Source organism: Cyprinodon tularosa, unplaced genomic scaffold, assembly GCF_016077235.1.
Source record: "Cyprinodon tularosa strain WSP-4 unplaced genomic scaffold, ASM1607723v1 ctg553, whole genome shotgun sequence".
NCBI classification, from domain to species: Eukaryota; Metazoa; Chordata; class Actinopteri; order Cyprinodontiformes; family Cyprinodontidae; genus Cyprinodon; species Cyprinodon tularosa.
Window position 1 is genome coordinate 453,030 of NW_024039289.1, and position 20,231 is coordinate 473,260.

Below are 20,231 nucleotides of genomic sequence, written 5' to 3' on the forward strand. Positions count from 1 at the left end.
GTACAATACATATTTTCATAGGAGAGCCATGTCAGCATCACAGGCCTATAGAATAATAGATTTAATAGATAATAATAGATTTATTACAACTAGACATCAGCAACAGAAAGAGGAAACACAGCTGATATTTTGTATCGGGCCAAAAATACAGTTAGTCATAAAAACATGATAATATTCTGCCATCGTGCTATTGGTTTTAGGCTCCAGGCAACTGCTGTGCAGTATTGTCTTTTTCATTGCTAGGATAATCTTTACTCTATATAGGAGAGAACTATGTTAGTAAAATACTTTTTTTTTTTTAAGAAATATTTTTATTGAATTTTATAACATAACAAAAAAAAGCAAGTGATGGTGATACACTTAACACAGATTCTCATTAAATAACTTGGTCCCCAAAACAAACAAACATAGATAAACAATAATGAACAATGCGAAAAAGAAAGAAAAAAAAAATAATGAATAAAGGAAAAAATAAAAAATAAAAATAATAATAATAATAATAAAACCCAGCCATCTCAGCACAGTTCTCTTAATGTCCTTTGTAACGTTTTAGAAACTCGGTCAACGGTGACCATGTCTTTTCAAATTTTGCTCCTTTTCCTCTGACAATATAAGTGAGTCGCTCCAGAGCCATACACGATGTCATCTCCTTCACCCACATGTGATTTGATGGTATATCCATTTTTTTCCAGTATAGAGATATTAATCTCCTGGCCTGCACGAGTCCAAAGTCAATCAGTTTTAACTGTCTGGAATTAAAGGCACAGTTCTCTGGATAAATACCCAAAACACACATTTTGGCCTCAGCAGGTACATTCACTCCAACAATCTCTGACAAAGTTTGCGTAACCAAGTTCCAATATTGTTGTAACTTTGGACACTCCCATACACAGTGAAAGAGAGTACCCTTTCCTATGAGGTGCCCCCAGGGACATAAATCAGAATTACCTTGCATATACACATATCAAATTAAACTCTTCCATATAATATACTGAAACACATGCATAAACACTAGTGAAAAGCTTTCACATAAACTAGTGAAAACATTTACCTCTCATATAACCTACTCAAAAGCTCTCATACAAAGTAGTGAGAACTGTTCATATAAACTGGTGAAAAGCTTTACCTTTCATATACACTACTAGAAAGCTCTCATATACACTATTAGAAAGTTCTCATACACACTACTAGAAAGCTTTCATATACACTACTAGAATGCTTTCATATACACTACTAGAAAGCTTTCATATACACTACTAGAATGCTCTCATATACACTACTAGAATGCTCTAATATACACTACTAGAAAGCTCTCATATACACTACTAGAATGCTCTCATACACACTACTAGAAAGCTCTCATACGCACTACTAGAATGCTCTCATACGCACTACTAGAATGCTCTCATACGCACTACTAAAAAGCTCTCATACGCACTACTAGAATGCTCTCATATACACTACTAGAAAGCTCTCATATACACTACTAGAATGCTCTCATACGCACTACTAGAAAGCTCTCATACGCACTCCTAGAATGCTCTCATACGCACTACTAAAAAGCTCTCATACGCACTACTAGAATGCTCTCATATACACTAGTAGAAAGCTCTCATATACACTAGTAGAAAGCTTTCATATACACTAGTAGAAAGCTCTCATATACACTAGTAGAAAGCTCTCATATACACTAGTAGAAAGCTCTCATATACACTTGTAGAAAGCTTTCATATACACTAGTAGAAAGCTCTCATATACACTAGTAGAAAGCTCTCATATACACTACTAGAATGCTCTCATATACGCTACTAGAACACTCTCATATACACTAGTAGAACGCTCTCATATACACTAGTAGAAAGCTCTCATATACACTTGTAGAAAGCTTTCACACATACTACTGAAATACTTTTACATACACTGCTCAAATATTTGCGGATTTCAGTTGAATCTGTTTTTATGAGAGCTGGGACACCATGCGCTTTCATCTGATCCTAGTTGCGTTGCAGATTCAATTGTTCGTTTTGAATACTGCGAGCAATGAAGATGTTGCAAATTTTTCTAGGAGTGTCCTGCTTTGCATTGAGTCTTTACAGAGCGAGGACGCCACCAGTTTTTCCCAGGAAAGACTGTATAGACAGCTTGAGGATCATACACGATCATTGTCATCATTCATTGCTGCCATGTCTAGATATGATCCTAATAATAGAGACATTATTAACACACTTCAGTTGCTGTTTACATGTTTTCAAAATCTGCTGAGTGAATATGCTACCAGACTACATTCAAGTAATTCAACCAACAGTTTTGTACCACCAACAACCTCCACAGGCCACCGAGGACGCCCCAGATACAATATAGTCGCCAGACAGATTTCTCATTGTGTATCCATTGGGATGACTTGGCAAAGGATTTCATCATGTTTTGGAATCAGTCGAAGAACTCTATACAGACACAGACAAAGCCTTGGAATAGACTCTCCAGAATACGCCTTTCTGTCGAATCAAGAACTTGATCGAATTATCACTAACATACTCCAGACTACTCCAAATGCCGGTGAAACATATGTACTTGGAAGCCTCAGATCACGTGGCATAAGAGTACAGCATTGGCGAGTCAGAGAGAGCTTGCATCAATTGGATCCCATCGGCAGATCATTGAGACGGCGTCATGCAATAATAAGGAGGATATACAGTGTTCAGGGCCCCAATCAACTATGGTAAATTTTAACAATTTTGATATCTGTTAATTTAGTATCCAAATGATGCATGTACATGGGTTATTAAAATGATTTTAATCTTTCAACAGGCATTTTGATGGAAACCATAAGCTTGTTAGGTGGCGGATGGTTCTTCATGGCTGCATGGATGGCTTCAGTAGGACTATAATATATTTACGCTGCTTAACAAATAATAGAGCTTCAAGTGTTCTGTCTTTGTTCTTGGAAGGAGTTGAGAACTTTGGAATACCTTTGAGAGTCAGATGTGACCATGGTATGGAAAATGTACTTGTTGCTCGTTTTATGCTGGAAAGAAGGGGGTTAAACAGTGTAATTACCGGTGTTTCAGTACACAATCAGAGAATTGAGAGACTATGGGCTGAACTTAATAGAGTTGTTTCTAGACACTTTATAAACATTTTAAATTTTATGGAGGAACAAGGTATATTAGATTCATTAAATGAACATCATCTTTTTTGCCTGCATTATGTTTATTTACCAAGAATTGAACATGCAATTTCAGAATTTATTAATCAGTGGAACAATCATGGCCTCTCCACACAGGGTGGTCAGACGCCACTACAGCTCTGGCATACAGGTATCATAAGTAACATTGGAATCCAACCTGTTATAAATGACATTTTTAACAATGACCATTATGGCATTGACCAACACAGGCCATTACCTGAGATTCAAACAAACAACAATGTTATTGTTCCAGATATTAATGCGGTCATTAATGAAACCAGGATGAACATTGTTCAACGTGTGAATCCCCTTGAAAATGATGAAAACCATGGAATAGATATTTTCTCTTCCCTTGTTCACTTTATGCAGTGAGTTGTTTTGTCCTGTGAAACATATTGTAAAATACAATGTATAAAAGTAGAAATAAATGAGGTTTATAAACAAACTTTACTAAAACCATTATTTTAAAGAATGCATCATCAGAAAAATTCTTGATGAATGAGACCAAGTAACAAAATTAAAAACTGAATGTCTGGCATTAGACATATCATATTGGCCTCATTATTTCAACTTTTTTTTTTTACTAACATTACACAAAACAGCAGGTGTCGAACAATATGGTTGTCACATGTTAGATGTGAAACACAAATTTCAGGGTTTTATCTGGCAGAAAAAAATGAACAAGAAAGTAAGTGGAGCCAGTTACATGTTCAAAAGATGTGCTTTTGTGTCTGAATTTAACAACAAACATTACATTAAAAGAAAAACAGAAAACATACTTTAGTCATTTTCGTGTTTAAATATATTTATTGAATTTTTTTGCAAGAAAATACAAAACAATAAAGAACCCCAATATCCCACCCACCCCAGCTGTCACCATGAAAGCAATACATTGCACTGACATGCCAGATCACAGAGAGAAATTGTACGTTCCAAAATAAATACAGATACAGTACGAAAGTAAAAATTAAGAAATAAAAGACAGCCATCAAGGACTATACCAATGTTGCTGGGTTATCAAAAAATATAAAAAAGGGTTTCCAGACCTTTAAAAATTTCTGTTCAGAACCACGTAGCGAATATCTGATTTTTTCAAGTTTGAGGTTCAATAAGACCTCTTTAATCCAGTGAGACAGTGACGGTGGTAGAGAGTCTTTCCACTTTAAAAGGATAAGACGACGTGCCAGTAGAGTAGAAAAAGCTATCACTTTGTGACCACCGACTGGGAGTCGAGTCCCACCCGGGAGTACTCCCTCAGAAGTTACCCTAAATAGTGCGATTAGAGGATTAAGGGGAATCTCAACACCCAGAACAGTAGATAATGCCTCAAATACACCTTTCCAAAATCCCTCCAAACTGGAGCAAGTCCAAAACATATGAAGCAGAGTGGCCTCACCTCTCTTGCACCGGTCACATGTAGCATCCGTTTGTGGATACATTTTTGCCAATTTAGATTTTGACATGTGTACTCTGTGAACAACTTTAAACTGGATTAGCGAGTGGCGCGCACACATGGACGAGGAGTTGACACGTTTTAATATATTGGCCCATAGATTATCATCAATAGGTGTCTGGAGGTCTATGGCCCAAGACTTCTGTATTTTGGAGTCACATAAGGACACACAATCTAATTGTTTAGCTATAAAGGAAATTGCCCCTTTCTTCTTAATTCCAAAGTTAAGAATATGATCCAGTATACCTTTTGTGGGTTTGTGCGGAAACTCTGAATTTGTCTCCTTCACGTATTGTCTGACCTGTAGGTATCTAAGAAAGCCAGACGCAGGCAGTGAGAATTTCTGAGAGAGCTGTGCAAAAGAGGCAAAAACCCCCTCTAATACTTTCGTCATTTTAATCCTCCACCCATCAACGTAAGGCTACCATGTGTTACTGTGCGCAGTTACTAAAGGAGAGTTTGAAAGTATTTTCAGTACACAATGGCGAACATATTAACCACTGGCATAGCATGTTTATGCCCTACCGAAACCATAAGTATTTCCTAACGCAAAGTCAAATTTCTCTTTGAACACCTGATATGATGTGTGTAGTGGCAATTTGATTGAGTTGATACATGTGTTTGCCATTGGAAAGGGTGAAGAAAAGTCATCATCATCTTTGTGAATGAAGTGGACAGAAGGAGTTGGAGAGGAGCCAATAGGTGGCACCACTGATGCTCCTGTTGCAAAGGCCAATATCTTCTGGAGTTTGGAAGGCCCTTCCTCTTCTTACAAATGAAGAGAAAAAAAAAACATGAGGTCACAGCGTGTAGAGCGAGCAAGTTCATTTAAAAGAATGTACAGTTCTGTTTTTTAAAAATGATGTTAGATAATGTTGCTGTGGTGGTGTCTGATTACAGTTGTCAATGGTGAAAGAGTTAGTAAGAGTTTCAGTGAATGTGACATTTTAAGGTATTAAATAACTTATGTTCTAAGGCACATAAAAAGACCAAAATTATTTCTGTGGAGCCTTTTGAAGAAATGAGAATCAACTGCTGCTCTGTGCTTAATTGTGACAGAATAGATCATAAAGCAAGAATGAATGGACAATGTTAAATTTCTTATTCTATGTAATTTACCTTCAGCATCTTGAACATAGTCTCTCCAAAATGTAACAACTATCTCTTCAGCAGCTCTGTTGTTGCTCCCATCTGGAGACAAACTAATCCTGAAGAGATCATCCAGCTGGTCTGCATTTACTTTGCATGGTTCATAGCAGAAAAGTGACCGAAAACTGTCCGGATATCGCTGAATTTTCTCCAAAACCCCAAGGGTTTTGAGTCCCTCACAAAATCTGTAAACAGGGAACAAGATAAATTGGATCACTTTATGACCTTTCCAAAAAATGTTACTTTTCAATTTATTATAAAAGACATTCAATGTGCTTTTATATTAGTTAGGTTTATTGATGTGAACAAATCGCCTCTAACTAAAATGTATTAGCTTTATTACGACTACCTGTGTGTCAGTTATCACAATACCTATGAAATGGACCTTGAATCCTGTGGATCACCTGGAACATGACAATATCGTGCACCAACAGGTCCCGGTCTCCTATTGACTGCATTGTTCTTAGACATCCTGCATTGGCCAAGTAGTCAATCAGAGGTGCCTTTGCTTTCTCAAGGTCTTCCAGATACCTAGTATCGTGAGGAGTAGCAGAATCAATTGTCATTAAGATTACTTATCACTCAGATAATTTTGGAGAAGAAAAATATTTGAAGTTCCTTAAATTAGCTGATGTCTTTAAATACATCAGTTAAAATAAGATACTACTATACAATCCTGAAATATTGTTAGCAGGGTATTGCACTTTAACTGGACACTATTAATGTAATAGAAAGGTCGATTCTGGAAACCATATGCTTTTAAAAAAAACAGAACAAGACAGATTACATTTTGAAAATGCACACAAGGGTAAAGACCATCATTAATGTTAGAAATGTCCTGTGGTTAGATGAAACTACAGTTGTGTCAGTATCCCACAATGATAAAATATTAATAAATTATAAATATGATTTTAGCAGGGTTTTCTGTTGGAGAAAATTCTGGTTCTTACAGATGAGTATAATTATGTCCTGGCCCCTAAGACCATTAAAATCAAATTACATAATTTGTCAAGTTTTAATTCCAATTCAATTTTAGGCCAGTGAAAATTTCAGATGAACTTACCTTTTGGACCTTTTCAAGAAGCTCTGTATCAGCTATGTCTTCTAAAACGGGATTGGCAGAACCGTAAGCCAGAAGAGAAAACAACGTTGGGGAGAGAAAGTTTGGTGGTGGACCACCATGAACCAAGCTTACAGCCATGGCCCTTCCAACTTCATAGTACCCATCATCTCTTAAGGCTGCAAAATAAACAAAAGAAAATATTTTAAAATAACAAAACACCTTTAAATAAGTAAATAATTATTCTGATACTTCAACTGTAGAGTCACTACCAGAACTGTTAAGAGCAAGGGTTTTGCTGTTTTCTTTGCCCTCAAACATAGGGGAAGAAGCAATAGTCTCAATTAGCAGCCTCAAAAACTCCCTTCGTGGGCCACCTAAATCAACTCCCTCTTCACGTCCTCCCATGTCATCAGAGAATTTGACACACATCATAGATGTTGGGTTGTACGATCCTCTTCGGAATCCCCGCAAGGCTCCTTCCCAGACAGCAGAGCGATTTATGTTGAATTTGGACTGCTGCGCTGTATTAATTTTGCTTGAAAGATCTTGGAGAATTTCTTGAACTGGAACATTTTTTACACTAAAAACAACATACAAATACACAAATGAAAATATGCTTATCTTATGAGTAACAACTTAAGTCATGTAAACATTTAAGTTCTAACAAACTCACTAGAAGGGGTGAAAATATACAAATAAATTTTCTTTTTAAGTTGTGTTATTATTATTATTATTATTATTATTTTCCTGATCAAAACTATACTCGGAGCTTTGCTTTGATTTATTCATGCATGTTTGAGAAATCCTTGAAATTTCTGTGGCAACCATTCTGGGGTGCCTAAATGTTTGCTAACACAAAGCTCCATGTTGAAAAAAATGTCATTCTTGGAGCTTGAGTACCCAGCTGACCCTATACACCTTTCCTACTCAGCTATTCAGAATAGCGCTACAGCAATTAGCAAACACATATTGGAACTGCTCATCTCCTGAGTTCATTACAAGAGTTAATTCTCTGAGCAATGATCTTAAAAATGTTTGTAAATGGCATAATGGATAATCATTGTTGTGATGTGGTGTTGAAGGAGGACGGTTGGAAAGGGTAGGTGAGTCTTAAAAAAACAGAGCCCAATTTCAAGGTGTTGGATATGGCCATGATAGAAAGACAAATTTCTTCTAAGTCATGTTTGATATCTACCGCTTTTTCGTAACTACTGAAGGGAACATACTTAATGGATTTTGCTAGAAAATAGTACAATGTGTCTGGGGAATACATAATGTGCCCCTTTAAGCTGGGGAGTAGTGGCACTCTGGGTCTCTGAGCAAGACCCTTAACCAGCAGCCTACTGCTTTCCCAAGGGTGATGGGTTAAAAGCAGAGAAGAAATTTCGTCGTAATGTATGTTGCAATGACTATAAAGATGATATTACTATTAAGATATGGATATAACAGTAAAAATAGACATTTTACACTACACCAAACTCTGTTTTCATTATTTATCTTGAAAGTTTTTTTTTCTTATCTAAATCTGAGTACTCACTGTTGACTTTCCATACTGGCCATTATTGCTAAGTTCAACTCCTCATCTGTAGATTCATCAGAGATAGATGCCACAAGAGTTAAATACGAGGAATAGTCTTCATCATAGACTTTTGTGGTCAGATTTCTATCATTTTGTCCAAGGTTATTTCCATCATGATTGCTACAGCCAGGTGTGGCATCAGATCTATCTCCTCCAAGGACAGAAATGATGGTGACATCTTCATCATTGCTGCATGTTCCCAGCTTGCCATCTTGCTCATGACTTATCTGGGTTTCCGGCAAATCCACCTCAATACAGTCACCTTGGCCAGTGGTGGTACATGTGTTCAAGGGTTCATTTTCTTCATCAGAGTCAGACTATAAAATCTTTTCATGATCTTTTCATGATATCTTTTCATGATTTCTGCTCTTACCAGTATGTAACGTTCAATGAAAAAAATAAACCAACGAACCAGAAGAGTTTTTGATGGCCTCACATACAAGGCTTTGGTTTTGAAAACCTTGTGTAACAGCACCCCATTAAGTTCTTGACCCTCCTGGAGTTTGGGGGCTACAAGCTTACTGCCACAACCCATGAGAAACTCAAGGCTGCAAAGATGTAAATGTCATACAAAATATTTTCCATGTCATATTTATGCAAATAGTTGCTAATTATTGTTGTTGTGCAAAAATAATGTCCTGCAGATAATGAATAGATGGTTAACTAGAACTGGAGTTATAGTTAATTATTATCCTATTCAACATCGAAGGCAAAATCAATTTAGTGTTCTTAGGTGGATAATTATAGCCCTGAATTATCTACTTACCGGTTGTTGATCCACAACTGGAGGGTTCCGGGACCGGCTGTTAAAATCCAGGTATCCACCAGTCTAGTGGTCCCGGTTAAGTTATCAGCAAAGCTATTAAATTATCAATAAAGAACCTTCTATCTCTGTTTATTCGCACTATTACCAAAAGGGGTTGGGTTTGCGCTGAGTGATAAACCCTCCGTTATATGAACGACCAAAACCACTACAGATTAACCAATGATGTCTTTATTCTAATAATTCAGGATTACAGAAATTTAACATCTATGCAAACAATACACACTACTAGAAAAATAAACACGAGGTAGATTAAATGACTAGTTCAAAAGAAAAATCGAAAATAAAGAATTAAACGAGATAGAAACAACGAAATAAAACTATTACTGGCGTCTGAAACCAACTTAAAATCAGCAAATGATTAAATGCATTAACAAAGCAGCAGGTGTAATGATAACAGTGCAATCGATCATGAACATTAATACATCCAGCTTAGTATTCGTAAATTATTGAACATGTATTAACAATAGCAGCGTTCAGCAAAAACCCCTTTTTGCCTGGCAATGTAGTGATGTGTGTGAATGGTTGTGGCTAAATGGGGACCACCCCCCTTTGTTCTCCACGCGGTGAGGGGAACAAAGAGAAATGGAGGGGGGCGACCTGTAATCAAGATGGCGGCGACTACGGGGACCCCACGTGGCTGAATGTGATAACTTTATCTCTATCTCAAAGCAGAAACAACGAAGAGGACAGGAAAAGGCAAGAAAGAAAGTAAAGGAGCACACACTTATTTTAACCAAATAAACAAACCCTTAATCAGCACAGATAAAAAAAAGGAACATCAGCATTAATTCAAAACCCTAAACTGCCTTTCTCTCGCCTGAGCACAGCAATCCTGATGCATCAAAAGGAAAGTAAATTGATTTTACTGTGAGATGCGTCGTCAAGGGAGGTTGGCGTTTCCACAGCAACCGCAGCTTGGTTTCTGTCGGACAGAGGTTCTCTGCCACCGGTCCGCCCCTCGGGAAAGTTCAGTCAGCTCGGGCCGCAGCAGAGGGGTTGATCTGCTCACGAGTTGGAAAGGAGGGATTTTAGGAGGTGATCTTAGGAGGTGGTCGGCAAAAGAGCGTCCTCTCAGCCGATTCGTCCAAGGAAGGGGAGAACGAAACTCCGCGGTCAGCTTCAAAGGCTTCTGTCTCCCAGTCAGCGCAGCCGCTATGCACGATGGAACACTGCGATCCGTGACTTTTGACGCAGGAAAACGAAAGCTACTTCCAGTCAGCTTTCTTCTGCTATTTCACGTGAAAGGGGGCCTCTCCTGACGGGCTGCAAACCCCGGGAAAAAGAGAGAGAAAGTCTTCTCGAGCCGGCTTTTAAACCATGTGTGACACGGGAGCACTTCCTGTGGAAGTAACGGCTGATTTGTCTGTGCCATGAGTGACATGGTGGAACTTCCTGTTGGGGTATTCGGCTGACTGGTCCATTTGAGGTGGCCGCCTCCTGCAGTGGGCCGGGTCTTCTTTGTTCTTGTTTTGGAGGGAATCCTTTGTTCTCCCTTGTGGAGAAGAGAAGGGGGATGGGTTCCAGGTGGCTAACAAGGGGGAGGGTTCCAGATGGCTCACCCCACTGATTTAGCTCCATTTTGGCAATATATCCCAACATATTCCCCCCTTTTAGCTTTGAAGATTGGGTATCCGTCTCAGTCTTTAAAGCTAACCAAGTTCATTAATCCATATTGCCAACAAGGTTGCGTTTAGGTGTCCAATGTGCAGTTGGCCGTTCGTTAGAGGTGGGTGCTAGCTCAGGGAGAGGAGGCAGGTGCTCGGCGAGTGTATTTCTAGCTAGCTAACTAACCTCATTGCAATGTTACCAAACATTGAGACACAGACATCTGTTGTACATTTACCGCACTTCTAGCATTCTTGGTTCAGCGTTTATGCTTAAACAAGAGAAGAAAGGAAAGAAGCATGCAAAGAGGACAGAGATAGGCGAAAAATGCTAACTATGATTCATAGCTCTTTCTTTCAGGGGTTCTGAATCTGTGGCGCTATGAATCCAGGGGAAAAGGGTGAAGGTGTCTAGTTTCTAGTTCTTATTCCCTAGCACGCTGTGTGCGCCGTCGCCGTTGTGATGATCCTGGGAATAAGAACCATGGAATGGACATTGCATAGCATCTGTGAGGTCATTTCTATGCATTGGATTGAGCTTGAGATTGATGTCAATATAGGCTAATATTGAAGAGGTTTAGGTAGACATGGGTTTATCTTTCAAAACTCATGTTTTACGCGGAATAAGCCTATACGCATTAGCTCTCTGAATGATAAGGAGATTTAGCATGAATCCAATTTCTAAGCTATCAGAGTTTACAAAAACTGGAACGACTAAGTTATAAGCCAGGTGAATTTGCAGGTGTTGCAGACATTAGAGACTTTTCAACTTTAAATCTTTACCAAAACTAGAAAGGGAATCAGATGCGTGTGATCACTCCTTTTAGCAAGCTGGTTCCAGATGAGTCGTCTAACCTGCATACATTTCTGACAACTTCAGAGGATATCATGTCAAGTTTTACCACTTCTGTTGGATCTATCCAGTGCATTATGCTCACAAATGGTTTATGGATATTATGACCTTGTAGTCCTTCCCTTAAGAAGGAGGCTAGTTCAAAAGCTGTGAAACTTTGAAATGTGGAAATGAAACCTTATGAGATCAGTGCATGTTTTCCTGTGTGTTAACATACACTCAATCTGACTGGTACTATGCACATGTGTTCTTAAGAATGGAGGTGCACTCCATTCCACGGACGGAAGTGGATTCTGGGTTGCATTTCATTCTGTCTACCTGCTCTATGGAGAAGAATGCTACAAATGCAAGATGTTGAGTATGTTCTATCGGGATGAGAACTGGTCCGATCCAGTTCCTCTGTAAATTGAGCCAAATGGATGTAACCCCCCTTTGCTTAGGAGGAGTTAGTTCCAAAAGGGCTGATGATGGGAGCTGACAGCAGGTGGAATGTTCTGAGGAACACCCCTGTTTGCTGTCAGATGATGGAGACGATTGACTGGTCACCTGCTGGGGAGCGTGTCGGGTTGCTTTGCAACCTCCCTGGACCTCTGCAGGTGAGCCATGGGCAGCAGCTGACCTGAACAGGCCAGAACCGGTTCTACAGTCTAAGTAAGATAAATTTTCTGATCTTACATCCTGAGAAATGTTACTGACTTCCTGGTAGGGATGTTTTTCTGAGTGGGGTTTGGTCTTCTCTGAAAAGAGGTGGACCAAAATAAAGGTTTTTCCTGATGAGGTCTGAGGGGATTCTGGGGGTTTACCACCTGGACCTTCCTTTTCCACCGAGTGTAATAAGGAAGCTGTGGAAGGTGAGTCCCTGCCTAGTCATGCGGATGGAGGCTTCGGGTCAGGTTTTCCTGGAGGATTTTCATGTCCAGCTGGGTTGTGAGAGGGGTTGTTGATCTGACGAACCATTTCTGTTAACAACCTACGGAGGTTAGCTTCCATCTCCTTCATGGCTGACTGCTCTAGCTTCTCATCCTGATCTCTCCCTTCACACTCCTTCTTAAGCTTCCTTTGGTCAGGCTGTCTGCTGTATCGGCTCATCTCTGATCTGTACCTCGTTTGGAACCCACTGTCTTCTGTATTCTGTGAACTTCTCCAATCCTGGAAAGCTCTCCTTTCTTGTGGGCCGGTATCACGGTTGCGTGATCCCTTTTTAAGTCTGGCTTTGGAAGGAGGAACCTCTTGTCCCTCCAACTCTAACTTTCTCCCTAATTCTGCCTGAACCTGCAGGACCCTGTGTTCGCTATCTGTACCCTTGCTGGTGCGGACGCGCGTTTCCCATGCAATCTGTGCATATTTCCTTATTTCTTGCATGGTGAGGGTTTTGGTTCGGCAGTACATGGTAACATCATATCTTATGCTGTCATGAAGATTGTGGAGGAAAAGATATTTTAGTGAGTGGTCTTCCTCCAACCCAGGGGCACTGTGCCCCTGAAAATATGCGGCTCACAACCGACGGTAATAATCTCTCGGCGATTCATTTCTTTTCTGTTGGATGCCGAGGGCACTGAACATCGCGGAGCCCGGATCAGTGTGCACTGAATATTCCTCTCTCAGTGCTTGACAAAGAGAGGAATAGCGGTCTCGAACAGAGGGCTGGAGGCTCTCTATGAACACATGCACGCTTCTCGAAGTAGTTTTCCAGATTAACTTTAACTTCTCCCGGGCGGAGGGATGGGGTAAGTCTAACAGACAACGTTCTACCTCTCTAAGGTAGTCTTCGATGGTGGATTCAGTGTTGCTGGGGTCAAAACGCTCTATGTCGTGGGCGAGGGATTCAAGTTGTCGCATCAGTAATCCCTGTTCTGGGACGGGGGCTGGACCATCTGAATCCTCATCTGAGAGCTCTAGCCAGCTACGGTCGCGGTAGGGTGGAAAGCTCTGCTCTGACCTCCTTGGAGGCAGGTGAGACCGCTCATGGTACACTGGTGAGCCTGTTGCTCCGTAGCCTTTAGGCCATGGCCGCGGCTCAGGGCGGTAACGCTCACCAGTGTCCCATGGTTGGCTGTACAGCTGCCTTTGTGGCAAGGGTGTGTCATAGCAGATCGTGCTTCGTGTTTGGTCTGACCTGCTTGTCGCTCTATAACTGGGGCCTGGCATGCTGCTCAGGTCCTGCATCCTCTGCGGTCTAAAGCTGCTCTGCTCTGTGGAACTACGCACTACACTACCGAACCTTCCCTGCTCCCTCATGCTAGCTCTCTGCTCTGTGGCTGCCAGAGGAGGATCTCCCCTGGTACCCCCTTCTATCCAACTTATCTAAAGCAGGAATGGGTTCACTTTCTTCTCTCTTAAGAGAACCTTCTGTTCTTTCTTCTGATCTTTCGTCTGACTCTTCGTCTGACCCTTCGTCTGACCCTTCATCCTGTAGGCAGGAAGCAACCCCCCTTTGCCGTTCTTCCAGGAAGTTAGAGGTCACCATCCTATTCTCTTCTGCTCTTCTTGCCCTTCCTTCAGCTTCCGCACGCAGTTCTTTGGCTTCTGCAGGCATTTCTTCAGCTTCTGCATGCCGTTTTTCAGCTTCTGCACGCAGTTTTTCGGCGTTCACGCGCAGTTCTGTTTCTAACTGGGACTTCCTCTGATACAGCAACGCAAGTTGACCAAGCACGTTTGCAATAAGCATCTCTTTCCCTGGCTTCTTAGTTGACTCCATTAGCTTCTCAATCTCCCTTTCACAAGCCTCTAGATCCAAACTACCAAGGGCTCTGTGTTCGTCTTCTGACAACGAAATCACTGAGCTTATTAAGTTCTGGGCTTCCATTTCGATGGAGGCCACAGCAGCTCCCACTGCTCGCTGATCCTGATCCCTATCCATTTGATTTGCTAGGGGGAGACACAAAGCAGGAAACGCAGCACACTGGCTACAAATCGCTAACCGTGTTAGCACTACACGCACTAAACAAACACGCTCCGTTTACTATAGGTTTGTTACCTATACGGCAGGTGTAGAACGTGCGGATAAAACAATACGCAGGTTGCTTTCAACTTGCGACCTCCTCTTTAATTTGACAGGTTGCCAATTTGCTTTTAAATCTGTGGGTTTCTAATGGTTTGATTCACTCACCTTTCAGTAAGTAAGATTGGCTGGTTCGAAAGTGTGTATATGTGTATAGATGTGTGCGTGTGTATGTATATATGTATAGAACACTGTTAACAAACAACTCTTACACACAAAATGGATAACGCAGTGTTAGAAAACCTGGCAGAAGTGGTAAAAGGTGGCAGCAGCTGCACAATTAAACCTGAGGTTTTGTTTCTCTATACCTGCAGTTTAAGTTTAACCACTCTCCAATCGTTAAAATACTGTTTGTCCACAGCACAGAAAGCAATAGTGAAACAGCATGAAAGAAAGAAAAAAAAAATAATTTAAGAAGAGAAAAAAAAAACAAGTCACTCCTTCTCTACACCATTCAGCTGCAATTTCAGAAGCCACCACCAGGGGGAGACAAGGTGCCTTCGCCTGGGAATTTTTCAAACTGTTGTTGCAATAACACGCTTACGCCACCAGATGGCGCCAAAGAGAGCACTACACAATTTGGATCTCAAAACACTGGAACCAGCTGAGTAATTGTAATTACATAAGCTACCACTAGGGGGAGATGACAATCTCTGCCAACGTGGCCTACACTGACCCAGTCGCTGTGACTTTAAGAACCCTTTTGTGCTGCACCAATCCACAATTTGATCTCACGGCTTCAGAATAGCAGCAACCAACAAACAACGCAGCTGAAGTCCCAACTCACCAATTCTCTATTGGATTATAAGTCTGAGATTCAATTAACTGGCCGTTAAATCTACTCAAACCCGCTGCAACACCACAAATACACCCGGTCTATTTTAGCAGTAGTAGCGCTTTTAGCTGTTTTTAATTTCTGGATGATTTATCTGTTATTCATATAACGGAAGTTTCAGTCTCAGGCCCACCCAGGGACGCCAATATGTTGTGCAAAAATAATGTCCTGCAGATAATGAATAGATGGTTAACTAGAACTGGAGTTATAGTTAATTATTATCCTATTCAACATCGAAGGCAAAATCAATTTAGTGTTCTTAGGTGGATAATTATAGCCCTGAATTATCTACTTACCGGTTGTTGATCCACAACTGGAGGGTTCCGGGACCGGCTGTTAAAATCCAGGTATCCACCAGTCTAGTGGTCCCGGTTAAGTTATCAGCAAAGCTATTAAATTATCAATAAAGAACCTTCTATCTCTGTTTACTATTACCAAAAGGGGTTGGGTTTGCGCTGAGTGATAAATCCTCCGTTATATGAACGACCAAAACCACTACATATTAACCAATGATGTCTTTATTCTAATAATTCAGGATTACAGAAATCTAACATCTATGCAAACACTACACACTACTAGAAAAATAAACACGAGGTAGATTAAATGACTAGTTCAAAAGAAAAATCGAAAATAAAGAATTAAACGAGATAGAAACAACGAAATAAAACTATTACTGGCGTCTGAAACCAACTTAAAATCAGCAAATGATTAAATGCATTAACAAAGCAGCAGGTGTAATGATAACAGTGCAATCGATCATGAACATTAATACATCCAGCTTAGTATTCGTAAATTATTGAACATGTATTAACAATAGCAGCGTTCAGCAAAAACCCCTTTTTGCCTGGCAATGAAGTGATGTGTGTGAATGGTTGTGGCTAAATGGGGACCACCCCCCTTTGTTCTCCACGCGGTGAAGGGAACAAAGAGAAATGGGGGGGGGGGCGACCTGTAATCAAGATGGCAGCGACCACGGGGACCCCATGTGGCTGAATGTGATAACTTTATCTCTATCTCAAAGCAGAAACAACGAAGAGGACAGGAAAAGCAAAGAAAGAAAGTAAAGGAGCACACACTTATTTTAACCAAATAAACAAACCCTTAATCAGCACAGATAAAAAAAGGAACATCAGCATTAATTCAAAACCCTAAACTGCCTTTCTCTCGCCTGAGCACAGCAATCCTGATGCATCAAAAGGAAAGTAAATTGATTTTACTGTGAGATGCGTCGTCGAGGGAGGTTGGCGTTTCCACAGCAACCGCAGCTTGGTTTCTGTCGGGCAGAGGTTCTCTGCCACCGGTCCGCCCCTCGGGAAAGTTCAGTCAGCTCGGGCCGCAGCAGAGGGGTTGATCTGCTAACAAGTTGGAAAGTAGGGATTTTAGGAGGTGATCTTAGGAGGTGGTCGGCAAAAGAGCGTCCTCTCAGCCGATTCGTCCAAGGAAGGGGAGAACGAAACTCCGCGGTCAGCTTCAAAGGCTTCTGTCTCCCAGTCAGCGCAGCCGCTATGCACGATGGAACACTGCGATCCGTGACTTTTGACGCAGGAAAACGAAAGCTACTTCCAGTCAGCTTTCTTCTGGTATTTCACGTGAAAGGGGGCCTCTCCTGACGGGCTGCAAACCCATGGAAAAAGAGAGAGAAAGTCTTCTCGAGCCGGCTTTTAAACCATGTGTGACATGGGAGCACTTCCTGTGGAAGTAACGGCTGATTTGTCTGTGCCATGAGTGACATGGTGGAACTTCCTGTTGGAGTATTCGGCTGACTGGTCCATTTGAGGTGGCCGCCTCCCGCAGTTGGCCGGGTCTTCTTTGTTCTTGTTTTGGAGGGAATCCTTTGTTCTCCCTTGTGGAGAAGAGAAGGGGGATGGGTTCCAGGTGGCTAACAAGGGGGAGGGTTCCAGATGGCTCACCCCACTGATTTAGCTCCGTTTTGGCAATATATCCCAACATTGTTAAAATGCAGACAAGTCATTCAATTTACAAAGCAAATATGTAAATGTGTCGAGTGCAAATAGAAAACAAGCCTTTACCTGACATCTTCTGGAATGCGTTCACCAAAACCAGCTCTGATCTGTTCCACAACAGTTTTGTAGTCCCAGGCTTTCTGAAATTCAAAAGCACTAAGGATATGCCCATGCTTGTGTAATCTCAGTTTTGACCCTTGGTTGCACACCAGTCCCCAAGATGGATTTGGAAGTAGTACAACATCCTTGTTGAAATGGTCAAAATACTGCGGTCTGGATCTGAAATTACATTTAAAATCAAATAGCAGCATGAAAAGCCAAACATCTTTCCCAATTCTGAAGAAAAAAACCCCAATATTTTCTGGCTTTGAATTCATATTGTTGCTGTTCATTTATAAGTTATTTTTCAAAGAATAATAATAAAAAAAAACAAAGTCATAAAATTTCTCACTTTCATTACACCTAGCTTTTTGTCTTGACAGATAAATAAATTATTGGGGTCCGTGTACCTTTTGTTAAATTTTTATTGATTATGTAAGCATTAAAAAAAATAATTCAGCGATTTTTTTGAACGATTTTCTACTTTATTCGCCCATCAAAAATCTCATGATTACAAAACGCCCTGTGACCTCATTTGATTTTTATATGGTTTGTGTGTCATTTTATGCATTATTCTGTTCCCCGTGTAAAGATCTGTCCCCTTGTGTTATCATACGGATTAATTCATAAAGATATCATGTATAATGTGAGGAATGAACGGCCCACAGCATGATTGTTTAATTCCTATGGGATACCATACAGGGTGTGAGTGTCAGGCTGAAATAGACTTTGACTCAACAACCTCAAACTTTGATGCATAACTATTTTCCTCTTAGAGCATGATTTATCAGAATAGTAAACTGACACTCGTCTGTTCAGGAAGCCTATTTTCGCAGGCAACAAAAAAAATAAAAAGAACAAGAAATAAGAACTGTATAAATAAAACACATTGTGTTTGAAAACAGTGGTGACTGACTAATATCCTTCAAATTAAAAGGAGCATAACATAAATCGGAAAAGACTTTGATTCACTTGGTTATTACAAAACAAAATTAAACTATGTAAAACAAAACAAAAAACAGAAAAACTCAAAGGGTCAAGACGATTAACTAAAAACCTCGACATCATTATGTGTTGTCATTTTACCGACAAAACAACAAGAAATGTTATGCTGAGAAGAGTGTTGAATCCCAGCCTTGTGGCGCACTCCGGATGCAGGGGAACTGATAGTCACAAGTAAATTATTTCACAAAACAAATCTTTGAATAAAATGAGGGCCGTTTGTAACAGTCTGATTGGTGACGTAAGGATGAGGTAAAAAAGAAAAGGGAAAAAAACGTTGATATATTGTCATTTTTAAATAACTTGTAATTTTCCACGTTTAAATGTATAATGAATTGTTTGTTTTTTATTCCCAATCAAACACCAATGGATCCAACATTACACGGAACATACGGGCCATTTTTTTTAAGCTAGCCCATGATCTTATCAGAAAATCACAAATTACCTTTTTTTCCTTGTCGTTGATCTCCATGTACCGAAGCACTGTTGAGCTTGATAGCGAGGGGCAGATTCCCTTCTGACTGTAGCTGCAGTTGGTAGAGGCATGCTACGCTGGCGGGATGGAAACAGAGATGCTAAGCGACTATCCACCGCGTCCGGAGCTGGAGTTATCGGTTGCTGTCCAAGCTTTGTAGCATTTGACAGGGTCCTGATAGTCTCCGTTGAAGCTAAAATATTGTTGAGTAATGCGACTGCTTCAGTCAGGTGTTCAGTGGGTCGCTGAGCAGACATCGATGGATTTAATATGGGGAAATATCGACAAGAGATAGCACAAATATGTGCGATGCTAACCCGCCACCGGTTCCTCTTTGTAGCATTGACAAAATCCAGAACAGGGTGTCCGTTGAAGCCAAAATAAAGCTGAGTAATGCCCCTGGTTCTGTGAGATGTTCAGCGGGTAGCTGAGCAATAATCAATAATTTATTTTTGTAAAATATCGGCTGGAGATTGCACAACACTACGAAGCTAGCCAGAACGACTTCTGTTTAAAACAAGTTCTGGTTCAATGACATTCCTTCCTGTTTCTTCTTCTTCGTGTATTACCTTCCTGTTTCACTGAAATGGCTTCCGTTTCAACTGAAATCCGCAAATATTTGACCAGTGTATGTAAAAGCATTTCAGTAGTATGTGTGAAAGCTTTCTACTAGTGTATATGAGAGCTTTCTACTAGTGTATATGAGAGTGTTCTAGTAGCGTATATGAAAGCATTCTAGTAGTGTATATGAAAGCTTTCTAGTAGTGTATATGAAAGCTTTCTACTAGTGTATATGAGAGCTTTCTACTAGTGTATATGAGAGCTTTCTACTAGTGTATATGAAAGCTTTCTACTAGTGTATATGAGAGCTTTCTACTAGTGTATATGAAAGCTTTCTACTAGTGTATATGAGAGCTTTCTACTAGTGTATATGAGAGCATTCTAGTAGTGCGTATGAGAGCTTTTTAGTAGTGCGTATGAGAGCATTCTAGTAGTGTGTATGAGAGCATTCTAGGAGTGCGTATGAGAGCTTTCTAGTAGTGTGTATGAGAGCATTCTAGTAGTGTATATGAGAGCTTTCTAGTAGTGTATATGAGAGCATTCTAGTAGTGCGTATGAGAGCTTTTTAGTAGTGCGTATG

General features: G+C 40.4%; 2 protein-coding genes across 2 annotated transcripts; one reads left to right on the plus strand and one right to left on the minus strand.

Annotated features, from left to right (window-relative positions):
• The first annotated feature begins 1,977 nt into the window (after positions 1 to 1,977).
• On the plus strand, positions 1,978 to 3,690 carry LOC119796599. Its single transcript, XM_038305226.1, has 2 exons — positions 1,978 to 2,719; positions 2,809 to 3,690. The coding sequence occupies exons 1-2, from the start codon at positions 2,184 to 2,186 to the stop codon at positions 3,557 to 3,559; spliced, it is 1,287 nt and encodes a 428-aa protein (XP_038161154.1). The 5' UTR covers positions 1,978 to 2,183; the 3' UTR covers positions 3,560 to 3,690.
• Positions 3,691 to 5,888: 2,198 nt separating this feature from the next.
• LOC119796598 lies at positions 5,889 to 19,594 on the minus strand. The gene is made up of 7 exons (XM_038305225.1): positions 19,061 to 19,594; positions 17,581 to 17,793; positions 8,844 to 8,979; positions 8,390 to 8,748; positions 7,122 to 7,432; positions 6,853 to 7,028; positions 5,889 to 5,974 (listed from the first exon to the last, which is right to left on the minus strand). The coding sequence occupies exons 1-7, from the start codon at positions 19,345 to 19,347 to the stop codon at positions 5,966 to 5,968; spliced, it is 1,491 nt and encodes a 496-aa protein (XP_038161153.1). The 5' UTR covers positions 19,348 to 19,594; the 3' UTR covers positions 5,889 to 5,965.
• Between the last annotated feature and the right edge of the window lie 637 nt (positions 19,595 to 20,231).